Below are 13,796 nucleotides of genomic sequence, written 5' to 3'. Positions count from 1 at the left end.
AACTGGCGAGGATCTGGGACAGAAGAAGGATGGGATCTGTCTTACTTTTAAAAGACCACTTTGCCTTATTCTAAAAGGATCATGAAAAGTATCTTGGATGAGAACAGGATCTAACCATCAGTTAACTGGAAAGAGATCTCAGAGCTCAGAGGTTGATTCTAGACCATCCTCTTCTACCTGGCTGATAAAAATTGCCTGTCTAAGGCTTAAATGTCCTTGTGGCACTTTAAAAGTCAGTTTCAGCACTTACTTTTACAACAGTAAATTCTCGCTGAGGCATATGGATGGACTGTGAACTTGGATACTTTCAGGAGCTAAGAAATAGCTGAGACAGTAAAAGTTGTGAGGAACTGGAGAGATGTACCCCACCCAAAGGCAAGAATGCCCACATCATCAGTTCCCAGTTCTCTCTCTATTTCTCTCTCTCTCTCTCTCAACACCATGTTATCCTCAAGGTCTTATAAAACATGAAATGCCTTGCAAATATAACATATTGTTAATATATGAAAGAGGGGGGGAGGGAGACACACACACACATAGATATGACGTGTATGTAAATGAATTTAACAAGCTGTCAAGAATATAGTGCATCAAAATTTATTTTAAAAAATCCTGACTCATACAGAGAATACTTTTCAGTTCTTGAACTATCTTACAGATAAAACCTGGCACCAAACTTTTGCCATTGAAGGAGCTCTGCTTTCAAGAACCAAGTGATCAACGAGCTGTACTCTTGATCAACAGTAAAGCTTCTGATAAGTGAGTCTTTAGGTGGGGGCAGGGGGTGCAGAAAAACACATTTTTTTTTGTCAGCATGTGACTATGTGAAGATTACCAGCATAGATCTTTCTCTTCTCCTATATCTAACACTACCATAAAAACAAACAGTGGTCCATAAACTCCCGGCCAGACACAGAATAACCAGCCTCCATTACCAGTGCAAACTGTTCTCTGCTCTTTTCCTTTGACACCATGTTATCCTCAATTTCCAGTGGATTTCTGAAGTCAGGATTCTCACTCCTAGAGTAACTGCAGAAAGGGTAGATAGGAGTCAACCAAGTTGAGTTCTGTTTATGAGTCTCTAGAACTGTGTACTTGAGTGTAACAACCCAGCATTTTTCTTTGAAATAAGAAGTAAATGATAGAACTAAAAAAATCAAAGCTCAACATTTTTTAAAATGATCACATATATCTATATAGCTAATATAGTACTAAGGTCATACATTTTATATAAATATTTCCTGTTCCAGTGTGTAAATGCTTTGTGATATTCTTTGTGTCTTAATCTCTCCTTTATGCTTTTAAAATAGTATGTTCCTATTAAAAGTTTGCTCCAAATGTGGCTTTTAGAAAGAAATCTGTTCTTTTTACAATATTGACAAATTATTTTAATTCATAAATAATTTTAAATGTGGGCTTGGATTGTGGCTCAGTGGTAGAGTGCTTGCCTGGCATATGTGAGGCACTGGGTTTGAGTCTCAGCGCCACATACAAATAAAATACATAAAATAAAAATTTAAAAAAATAATTTCAAATGTGTCAAATTTTAGTTCTCCACCTCCATCTATGGACGATAAATCATCAGATGTTGGCTATGGAAGAAGTATTTCTTCTTCATCTTCTTTAAGAAGAGGAAGTAGAGAGAAGACCAAGTAAGAAAATGATGTTTTATTTATACTCAAATAACTCTCCCCTTAATCTGGAAGTGAAATTTTTTTTTAGATTTTGGCAACATGATTCTGCTTCTTCTTACGGTAATATAATTGCATAATTGCTTTTTAAATTGCTGTAGCAAAGATCTCTGAAATAGGAGCTGGGAGATTTGGGCTTCCCCTTTTGTCTGCTGTTGACCCTGCAGTATGTGGAATGACAAGAGTCAGTTCTCTGGGCAGTTCCTTAGCTGTGGAGGGAATGATGTGTAGCCCCTGCTTCCTAATGGCAAAAAGAATCAAATCAAAAGGGGAAAGGCCTTATAAACCGTGAAATGCCTTGAAAATATAACATATTGTTATTTTCTGAATGATTTTAATTGTTTGTGATATTTTCCAAATGACTCAAAAAAAAAAAAAAACATCATTAGTTTTCGTATTAGCACTGGATTTGGATCTCCCACAGAAGAGAGAACAGAGCCTGCTTCTGGAAGAAACACTGTTGCTAGCAAAAGTGCTGGGAAAGAAAAAGGACCCAGGTAGGAAATGTGTCATTCTATCTTCTCATTATAAACACTCTTAAATTTCAGATGCTCAGATAATTTGGAGACCAGGAGAGGTGGCTTTTCTTTTCTTTTCTTTTTTTCTCAGTGCTGGGGAACAAACCCAAGGCCCTGGGCATGCTAGGCAACTGCTTGAACACTGAGCTCACCCCCACCCCAGGCCCAGAAGTGGCTTTTCACAGGAGGTTTTAGGGTCTGGCGGCATGCTCAGTGGTAGAGCGCTTGTCTAGCATGTGAGCACAAGACCCTGGATTCCATCCCCAACACCATGGAAAACCAAAACAGGAAGATTTATTTCTGAAATGAGTATGTTGAAGGAGACAAGACTCCTGAAATGTAATTAAAAAGTACCTTTATTTTGCCCCTCACTGTTTCTTTAAATTTTACCCAGAGGGCTGGGATTGTGGCTCAGCAGTAGAGCGCTCGCCTAGCACAGGTGGGACCTAGGTTAGATCCTCAGAACCACATAAAAATAAAGGCATTGTGTTGTGTCCATCTACAACTAATAATAAATATTTTTTTAAAAATTATAAAAAAATAAAATTTACCCAGAGAGAATTTCCTCTAACTTTGGCTGAGAGTTTAGGGCACTGTGATCACTGAAAAGAAATATAAGGTCCCACAGTCACTTGAACTCAAAAATGACAACAGGATCTGCAGGTTCTAGCCCTGAGTATTGGTTGACCTGCGCAGCTCATTCCTGCCTCCCCAGGCCCCCTTTGGCCTCCAGCTTGCCCTGCCTTTCACTCCCCTTGTGGTCAGGAGTCTTGACCCTTTAAGGCAGAAGCATCCAGAAGAGGGAAATAGGATAACACTCTTACTTGACTCAACCAATTAATGTGACTTTGGGCCTTTTTTTTCTTTTAGTACTAGGGATTGAACTCAGAAGCGCTAAACCACTGAGCCACATCCCCAGCCCTTTTCATTTTTTATTTTGAGACAGGGTCTCACTAACTTGCTAGGGCCTCTCTAAAGTGCTCAGGCTGACCTCAAACTTGCCATCCTCCTGCTTCAGCCTCCCAAGTCCTCAGAATTACAGGTGTGGGCCATTTTTGTAGTGACATTTCTGAATGTCATTTTTCCCCATTTTACATTTTTAAAATTTTAATTTGGTATATATAACAGCAGAATGCATTACAATTCATATTACACATATAGAGCACAATTTTTCATATCTCTGTTTGTACCCAAAGTAGAGTCATATCATTCCTGTCTTCTTACATGTACTTAGGATAATGATGTCCACCTCATTCCACCATCTTTCCTACACCCATGTCCCCTTCTTTCCCCTCCCTCCTCTTTTCCCCTTTGCCCTACCTAGAGTTTATCTAATCCTCCCATGACCCTCACCACCACCACATTATGAATCAGCAGCCTTAAATCAGAGAAAACATTCTGCATTGTTTTTTGGGGGATTGGCTAATTTCACTTAGCATTATATTCTCTAACTCCATCCATTTACCTGCAAATGCCATGATTTTATTCTCTTTTAATGCCGAATAATATTCCATTGTGTATCCATACCACATTTTCTTTATCCATTCATCTACCAAAGGGCATCCAGGTTGGTTCCAGAGTTTAGCTATTGTGAATTGTGCTGCTATAAACTTTGACGTGGCTATGTCCCTGTAGTATGCTGTTTTTAAGTCCTTTAGGTAGAGACCAAGGAGTGGGATAACTGGGTCAAATAGTGGTTCCACTCCCAGTTTTCCAAGGATTCTCCATACTGCTTTCCATAATGGCTGCACCAATTTGTAGTCCCACCAGCAGTGTATGAGTGTACCTTTTTTCCCCCACATCCTCGCCAACATTTATAGTTGTTTGTATTTCTTAATAGCTGCTATTCTGACTGGAGTGAGATGAAATATTAGAGCAGTTTTGATTTGCATTTCTCTAATTGTTAGCAATGATGGACATTTTTCATATGTTTTTTGATTGATTATATATATTCTTCTGTTAGTGTCTGTTCAGTTTCTTAGCCCATTTATCGATTGGGTTATTTGTTTATTTGTTTGCTTGCTTGCTTTTGGTGTTAAAGGTTTTTGAATGCTTTATATATCCTAGAGATTAGTGCACTAGCTGACATGTGTGTGGTAAAAATTTTTTCCTAAATTGTAGGCTCTCTATTCACCTCACTGATTGTTTCTTTTGCTGAGAAGAAGCTTTTTAGTTTCAATCCATCTGATTTAATTGATTCTTGATATTAATTCTTGTGTTATAGGAGTCTTATTAAGGAAGTTGGGGCCTAATCCAACATGATGGAGATTTTGGCCTAATTTTTCTTTTAATAGATGCAGTGTATCTGGTTTAATTCCTAGGTCCTTGATCCATTTTGTGTTAAGTTTTGTGCATAGTGGGTGATAGAGGTTTAATTTCATTTTGTTGAATATGGATTTCCAGTTTTCCCAGCACCATTTGTTGAAGAGGCTATCTTTTCTCCAGTGCATGTTCTTGGCACCTTTGTCTAATAAAAGATAATTGTAATTTTGTGGGTTAGCCTCTGCGTCCTTTATTCTGTATCATTGGTCTGCCAGTCTGTTTTGGTGCCAATACCTTGCTGTTTTTAATACTGTTGCTCTGTAGTATAGCTTAAGATCTGGTATAGTGATGCCACCTGCTTCACTCTTCCTGCTAAGGATTGCTTTAGCTATTCTGGGTCTCTTATTTTTCCAGATGAATTTCATGACTTCTTTTTCTATTTCTATGAGGAATATCATTGGGATTTTGATTGGAATTGCATTAAATCTGTATAGTGCTTTTGGTAGTATGGTCTTTTTTACAATATTAATTCTGCCTATCCAAGAACATGGGAGATCTTTCCATCTTATAAGGTCTTCTTTAATTTCTTTCTTTAGTGTTCTGTAGTTTTCATTGTAGAGGTCCTTCACCTCTTTCATTGATTCCAAGTTTGTTGTTGTTGTAGTTTTGTCTGTCTTCCTTCCTTCCTTCCTTCCTTCCTTCCTTCCTTCCTTCCTTCCTTCCTTCCTTTCTTTCTTTCTTTCTTTCTTTCTTTCTTTCTTTCTTTCGGCTATTGTGAATGGGTTAGTTTTCCTTTCAGAGAATTTGTCACTGATGATCAGAAATGCCTTTGATTTATGGATGTTGATTTTGAATTCTGCTACTTTGCTGAATACATTTACTAGTTGTAGAAGTTTTCTGGTAGAATATTTTTGGGTCTTCTAGGTATAGAATCATATTGTCAGCAAATAATGTTAATCTGAATTCTTCTTTACCTATCCGTATCCCTTTAATTTCTTTCATTTGTCTAATTGCTCTGGCCAGTGTTTCAAAAACTGTTAAATTGAGTGATGAAAGAGGGCATCCTTGTCTTATTCCAGTTTTTCTCCATTTAGAATGACGTTGGCCTGTGGCTTAGCACAGAGAGATTTTACAATGTTGAGATATGTTCCTGTTATCCCTAGTTTTTTTAGTGTTTTGAACATAAAGTGGTGTTGTATTTTGTCAAATGCTTTTTCTGCATCTAGAGAGATGATCATATGGTTCTTATCTTTGAGTCTATTGATGTAATGAATTACACTATTGATTTCCATATGTTGCATCCCTGGGGTGACCTTGCAAGTGATCTAGTCTGTTGGTGATGCTTTCTATTGAGTTTTTTTTATTTGATTTATTATTTCCTTCATTTCAGAATCTCTATATCTTTCTTGAAGTAATCTTTTGCTACCTTATCTCTTTGTTGGTATGATCAATGGATGCCTGTATTTGCTCATATAGGTCATTCTTTAATTCACAGATCATTTTAATTATGAACCTTCTGAACTCCTTCTCTGACATTTCATCAACTGTGCTGTCCATAGGTTCTGTTATTGTAGTATCTTACTTGGTTTGGAGAATTTTCCTCCCTTTTTCTTTCCTTGTTTTTCCTCCCATGTTGTCTATGTAATTTCCTTTCTTACAGTGTGGATCTGAGGTATTACAGTTTTTATCCTATAATCTTGTAGTATCTGTGCAGATTATCTCTACCTCATCTTGGTATTGAGTTTCCAGACCCTGCCAGTGTCCCAGGATGGATGCTACTGCAAGTATAGGTGGTGGCAGCAGTAGCAGGAGATAACTCGAGATAGCAGTAGAGGTGCCCCAAGATGGATGCAGTGTCTTAGATGGGGCTAAAAGAATGGGCCTTATACTGGCTTTGGGATGCCTGATCCCTGATGCAGCTGCTTCTAGGCTCTGTCTGTTTTCTCAAAGTAGAGGCTACTGCATGGGGAAGGTTATGGGGATGGCTACAGTGTCTCAAAATGGAAGTGGGTTAGACTTGGGCTCCTAGGTGGTGGTGGTGATGCGGACCCAAACTTACTCTATGCCCTGGCTCCCGTGCAAGTCAGCAAGGTGGGTCTGGGTCAGGCCTGAGCTCCAGTGTGTGTCTGCCAGTGGCAGAATGGACTGGTGCCTACCCTGGACCCAAGCTCCCACACGGGTCAAGTGAAGCAGGTCTGGGCTGAGCCTGACTACTGTGGGTGTCTGCCAGTGGGCAGAGGCAGTCCTGGGCCAAGTCTGAGCTCTGGTGGTCAGCCAGTAATGGGATGGACTGAGGCTTACCCTGGGCCCAAGCTCCCGTGCAGGTCAGTGAGGCGGATCTCCATTTCTGTAAGATTTTGAAGCATTTGGCTCGTAATCTCACTTGCTCCAGGTCACTCTGGTCCATCAGTAAATGCCTTCTTTTATTGGTCCCTTGCCACCTCCCCATTCTTTGTGATACCTCCAAAATTGATACTCACCAGCCTTCTTCATCATCTTGTTTTCTTCTCTCCCAAGTTTTAGCCACCATTCAAATTTGTATGCCATATTGCCATACTAGTGACTGTTGTATTCTGCTGCCTTTCCTATCCTCTACTATCCCCCCTCCCCTCCCCTCCCCTCCCATCTTCTCTCTCTATCCCATCTACTGTAATTCATTTCTCCCTCTTGTTTTTATTTTTTTCCCTTTCCCCTCACTTCCTCTTGTATGTAATTTTGTATAACCATGAGGGTCTCCTTCCATTTCCATGCCATTTCCCTTCTCTCTCCCTTCATAACCCACTTGAATCAAAGTGTGAAATATGATATGTCAAGAACTATGTAATGTTTTGAACAACCAACAATAAAAATTTAAAAAAACACAAAAAAACACACAAATTTGTATGCCAGCTAACAGTCCTCTTCTCAGTCCTGACCTGTATATCCTGTGGCCTGTTGGAGTTCTCTGCACTGCCACCTTGCCAGCACCTCACATCCGAATTGAATTCATTGTTTCCCCCGAATGCCAAGCCGTGGCCTCCTCGTCTCTCCTCTCTGTTGGTTAATGTTACTCCTATTCCCACACAACTGCCAACCCTGCCATCATCTTAAAGTTCTTTTCTTTTACCACTGGTATCTAGTGAATCTCTCCATCCAATCCATTCTGTTCTTAAACACTATCTCTTAAATGGATTTCCTTCCTCTGTTTGCACTGTTACTTCTCCAATTCAGGCCTCGATATTGGATCTCAAACTTGTCACTTTCCTATGATAAGACCCTCCTGGCTTTTGCCAGCCTCTGCATAAACCTATCCTTCCTGCTCCCAGAAGAGTGCCTATTTTGAAAGTTTGATCATATTGTTACCCAACCAGACCTTTTTGCCCACCACACAGTATGCTAATCACTGAAACAAGTTTTTCAGAACAGTCTTTTTTTTTTTTTTTCATGAAGTGACCAAGCATGGACACTAGAAAGCAAATCTCATCTTGAATCCACTTCTCCGAGGATAGGGTTGCGGGGATTTCTGGGTGGAGGCTAGGGGAAAGGTGGGTGGAGGTTAGTCCATAATCGGTGTCTGTGCACGTGCAATCAAACATCATGGTTGGGGCAGAGGAGTTATCACCAAATTTGTTGATTTTTAAGGTCAACTTAAAGCTAAGTAACTAAGGGCAAGTGAAATGGGTTAAGTCTAGAGAGATTATTCTGTTTTTAACTCTGCTTCTTCCTGAAACAGTGACCCCCTGTCATCTCCCAGATGGAGGCCAGCGCCCCACCCAATACCCTGGACTAGCTTTCTCAGCCTTGAGTGCAAGCAAATTCCTGTTCTTCATTTTCTTTATGTTTTTTGTGTTTGTGAAGGTTTCTTTTTGATCACCCCAGGTTAAACATATACTTTATGCCTACTCCTTTGTGAATTGGAGTTTTTGAATCTTTATTCATTTTTTTTCTAGTTCATTGAGGTATCATTGCCAAATAAAAATGATATGTATTTACAGTGTACAGCATGATGTTCAAATATACATTGTGAAATGTTTACCACAATTAAGCTAATTAACATATCCACCACCACAGGATTACCTTTGTGTGTGTGTGTGTGTGTGTGTGTGTGTGTGTGTGTGTGGTGAGAACTCTTAAGACCTACTTTTGTAAAAAATTTCAAGAATACAGCACAGTATTATGTTACCATATCATCTGTCACCTCTCCAGAACACACTCATCTTGCATAACTGAAACTCCTTTATGAATTATGTCTCTTACCTATAACCTGCACTGATTGGTGTTGAATAATTTATTGGTCTTTCTTACAAAGCAGCTACTTACATGTTTTGGAACCAGCTAACTGTTCTATTTACCTCCCCTCCTATTCATCCACCTATGAGTGTAGAAATATCCTTAGTTTTTTTATCTCACAGTAAATCCATGTTTTCTGGGGGTACATTTGCTAAAGCTTGTACAAGAAAGCTAAAAGTGCTGCTGTCTTTATCATAAAATAATGTTCTTCCTGGAGATTAATTTGTACAAGAGCTAACTTTGCAATTTCCAAGTGTTTGTTTCCACATTGATTTAGAAATAAAATTTATTAAGTATTAAAGACCTTATTATAATACAACTTGGTGTCTTCAAAGTTAAAAAAAAAAAAAAGTGCTTCTATTTATAGCAGGAAACTACAGTTCTGGAGTTCCAGAAAATTATCTCTTGCATCACTCAATAAGATGGTCCCCCCCTGAAGGTATACCAGATGCTATTACCTGCAAGCCAAATGGCTCTTACTTCTTACTTCCTGCAACAAGTTTAGTAGGAAATGCTCTTGCTTCTGCTTCGTGGGTGGCACTGAGTAATGATAGGAACTGAGATATCCACTCTTAGAAAGCCTTTTGCAAACCACTTGTGGTGTAGCTTACCTGTAATCACAGCTACTCAGAAGGCAAAGGCAGGAGGATCACAAGTACAAGGATAGCCTAGGCAACTTAGCAAGGTCCTGTCTCAAAATAAGGAAAAGCAAAAAGGTGTGAGTCACTGGTAGAGCACTTGCCTAGCATACACAAGACCCTGAGTTAGATCCCCAGTACTACTGCTAATAATTATTATTGTTATTATAAAATAAAGAAAAAGCTCTCTTGAAATTTTAGGATATAGGTGAAACTATGCTTTCTGTAATTCTGACTTTCCTCATGTTGGTCTCTAATTTACTTAACATCTTAGCTCTTTATGAGAAGATATCTAATTTATTTTTTAAAAAAAGTGTTAATATATCTGAGAAATAATAACTTTTGTTTAGAGATTTTATCATAATATACAATGGATGAATTTAATGGCATGTGATTATACTTTCTACTCAGCTACAGCAAATATAATATTTAACTAGAAAATATGAAACTTTTAGTACTTATAATTAATAGCTTTATAATTCTTGAATAGCAATTGATAGGAGTATCTTTCTACATTTTAAAAAAAAATTTTTAGTTGTAGATGGACACAATATCTTTATTTATTTTTGTGTGGTTCTGAGAATTGTACCCACTGCCTCACACATGCAAGGCAGGCTCTCTACCACTGAGCTATAGCTCCAGCCCTTCTACATTTTTCTTGAAAGAAATTAATAAGAAAATTCACATGGACTTCAGTTGATCCCTCCCTCCCCTTTATGTTTTAAGTAATATTTAAGGGTAAATATGAATAATTTTCCATTCCCCTTTTACTGCTAGTGGAATAGAGAACATAAGTGACTGAATATATATATATATATATATATATATATATATATATAGAGAGAGAGAGAGAGAGAGAGAGAGAGAGAGAGAGAGACAGAGACAGAGACAGAGAGACAGAGAGAGAGACAGAGAGAGAGAGAGATATCTTAGGTGATTCTCCAATCTTTCCTGTTTAGCTCCATATTCTTGACCTTCTTGATCCTGGGACAAATTTGAGTTCCTTGTTCTCAATAAGGCAACAAAATAAAAGCTTAGAGAAAAGCTACCATGTAATCTTAATATTGCCAGACCTATTATTATAAACAAATTGTGTTAAGAAGATTTGCCCGCAAAAAAGGAGACAAATTTCATGAAGAACATCATTTATAAGGAAGAGTATGAAAATATTTAGGTAAAGCAACAATTCCTTTTAATCATAAGCAGAAATGTTTCTTTATATATTGCTAGTTACTAAAGGATGAAATTCTGCTGGAAAAAAATTAAAATATAGAACTGAGAACAGGCTGGAGTATTGCCTGTGAGTCAGGATCTAGAAGCAGAAATGTCCCTCTGCGAACTCCACCCGCCTATTCTGGAGAGCTGGGGAGCTAGGCCCTGGGCAGGGGAGCAGGTCTGTGGTTGTGCCCAGGGTCACAGGGCTACCTCCCACCCCACACTCGAGTCCAAAACTGCCTGGGAAATTATTCTCCTTTCATTCATTCTTAGATCCAATATCCAAGGTTGTCTGGGGCCATAGAAGACTGCTTCTTGATCTGCTTCTTCATGACTGTGGGTGCAACAACAGTACTTCAAAAGGGGGAAAGCATCTTTAAGCACATCATTCATTAGCACCTTGGTAATGAATAAGGGGGGGGGGAAAGCACAAGCTAAAAACCCTGAAAAGTGACAGTTTTGAGTCCTACTCAGCTATGAAGTGAGAAGGCTCTGACTCTCCTAACCGGCATCTTTCCCTTTGTGAGTTTCTGTAAATTCTTTGCTAAAGTGGCTCTAGCACAGGGCTGAGGAAGTCCTCCCTGAGGGTCATCTGGCATCACCTTCTGTTCTCCCAATGCTGGCTCTCAATGCTGGCTCTCAACTAGTGGGGATCCCTCAAGAAAAGTCTGATAAGGTGAACCTTGTGGAGAGGTACAAATGACAGATAAGACATTATGCATTAGCCCACAGGTATTTTAACTAAATGATGATTGCACAGAGAAAGTGGTCAGCCAGTTGGAAGAGGGGTGCATAGCAGGAAGTGGGCTGCAGCTCATCAAAGCACATCACATCACGTCAGCAAGGTGCCTGGGGTTAACCACAGGAAAGAGCAAGCTTTTCCATCTCTGTGTCAAAATATAATTCATGTAAGAGTAAAATCATAACTTTTGTGCAAATGTAAAACTAATACCCAGAAAATTTTATATTTTTAAATTGATAGGGCAAAATATCAAACTTTTCTTTATAATTCTATGAATTTTAAAAGGAAAGGAGATGCATGTAGCTATCGGCTCAGTCAGGATACAAAACCACTCCAAACCCTAATCCCTGGTATTCTCTGATCTGTTCCATGTTTCTATAGTTTAGTCTCTGAGAATGCCATCGAATGGGGTGATTCACTGTGGAACTTCACCCAGGATAATACCTTAGAGATTCTTCCAAGTTGTTTTACATATCAATAGCTTACTCCTTTTTATTCCTGGGTAGCATTTCATTGTATGGCTATACCATAGTATATCCATTGACCTATTATGGAAGGACGTGTGAATTATTTGTAGTTTTTGATAATTAAGAATACAGGTACTGCAAACATGTAGTTTTTTATGAATGTAAAATTTTTAATTTCTATAGGACAAATACCTGGGTGTGGGATTTATGAATTATATAAGAAATATATGTTTAACTATATAAAACACTGCCCAAATTTTCCAGGGTAGTGATAGCATTTTGCATTCTCGGCATCGAATATCCTTGCCAACACTTGATATTATCAGTATGTTTTGTAGTCATTTAATATGCAAATACTGATATCTCCTCATGGTTTCAGTTTGCATCTCCATAATAGCTAATGATGTTGAACATTTTTTCATGCCCTTACTTTCCATCCTAATATCCTCTGTTCAAATATGGGTCTGTTCAAGTCTTTTACTCACTTTCTAAATTGGGCTATTTGTTTCCTTACTGTTCACTTTTAAGAACTCTATATATTTTGGTTGGAGTCTTTTGTTGACTATGCATTTTGTAAATATATTCTCCCAGTCTTTACCTTGTCTTTTCATTCTTTAAGTTGTATCTTTCTTAGAGCAAAAGTTTTCAATTTTGATGAAGTCCAGTTTATCAAATATTTCTCTTATGGCTTTTGTTTTAGGGGTCCTATCTAAAACTTGGCCTAATCCCAAATCAAGAGTCCTCCTTCATTTTCTTCTAAAAAATGGATGTTTTTATATTTTATATTTAGATTTAGCATCAACTTTGAGTTAATTTTTGCAGAGGATGGGAGGTTTAGGTTGAAGTCCAATTTCCATATGGAAATACTCCACACTGGCAGTTCAGTTATTCCAGGAATATTTGCTGAAAATTAACCTTTTTTCCCCTCTCAAATTTTCTTTGCATCTTTATCAAAAATTACTTGGTGAATTTCTACAGGTCAAGATAGGTTTTGGGCCATGTTCCCCAAAGGTAATCCTCAGAGCTACAAACTTGAATGTTGAAATCCCCAACGATCAAAATCCTTAATGTCTAAAATCCTGAAAGATCAAAATCTCAAACATAATTCTAGTAAAAAGTAATTTTAGTATCTTTAAAAGACATTTATTTAGTTTTTTAAAGGGAGATTTATTTGAGAAACATATAAAAGCACACAGAACACTTCATAGGTCAAGTATGCAATAAAACAGGCGATAATAACATATTTTTATAAGCATAAACACTCTGGTATACTAAAAAATATTTACATATTTTTGCAAGTATAAACACTCTGGTATACTAATGACAGTTACACAAGAGTAACATTTAAGAGCAAGCAAATGGCATTCATAAAGAAATAAGGCAAAAAACGGAATGTATAAACATACCACTGTGGTTGGTAATTTTACGCACCCAGCTTTATAACTACCATCTTCTAAAAACCCAGGATGGACTGCCTAAGCCTTGATCAAATCAGTCAAATAACACAGTGATTCACCACCATATATAGAGTCAACCAAAGAGCCAAGATCTCAAGGGATTTTATCTTTCAAAAGGCATGTGTACAAACAGGACATCTCTTTATTAACTGAGGAAGTTTCAGCATTTTTACATGTGCACACAATTTTTACACATAAATTCAATGTTGTGATAATGCACTTTTAAGGAGTCACATTTGCAAAAATAAAACTGCATAAAATAAACTAAACTTTCTTAAAAATCTATGCCCCTGCTACTGGAAATGGCACAAAAATGAAATACATACCGCGCAGCAAATTGTTAAAAAAAAAAAGAAAAAAAGGCATGTCAATAATTTGAAACTAAGAAAAAATTTAAATAGGAAACATGAGATATGAAAAAGTGTCTTATAAGGACAGATTATAGGCAGTTGTGTGGTGGTTGTCCATAAGAGTTGACTGGTAGACTTTCAGTATCATCGACTATATTTAAAATTCTTACATATCAATCAATAGATG

At 37.8% G+C, this 13,796-nt stretch overlaps 1 protein-coding gene across 4 annotated transcripts in view; it reads left to right on the top strand.

The window, feature by feature from the left end:
- Positions 1-13,796, top strand: part of Armc3 (armadillo repeat containing 3) — a 98,083-nt gene that overhangs the window by 70,943 nt on the left and 13,344 nt on the right. For 2 of the 4 annotated variants that reach the window (XM_078023322.1, XM_078023320.1), the window contains 3 exons: positions 659-759; positions 1,551-1,652; positions 2,081-2,188. In XM_078023322.1, coding sequence (XP_077879448.1) covers positions 659-759; positions 1,551-1,652; positions 2,081-2,188 — 311 coding nt within the window. Of the gene's footprint in view, positions 1-658; positions 760-1,550; positions 1,653-2,080; positions 2,189-8,183; positions 8,450-13,796 lie in introns of those variants that run through there. The other 2 variants (XM_078023323.1, XM_078023321.1) reach the window with 2 other exon arrangements.

Source organism: Ictidomys tridecemlineatus, chromosome 10, assembly GCF_052094955.1.
Source record: "Ictidomys tridecemlineatus isolate mIctTri1 chromosome 10, mIctTri1.hap1, whole genome shotgun sequence".
NCBI classification, from domain to species: Eukaryota; Metazoa; Chordata; class Mammalia; order Rodentia; family Sciuridae; genus Ictidomys; species Ictidomys tridecemlineatus.
Note: the sequence above shows the minus strand (reverse complement) of the source record. Positions and strands in the feature narration are given on the sequence as shown.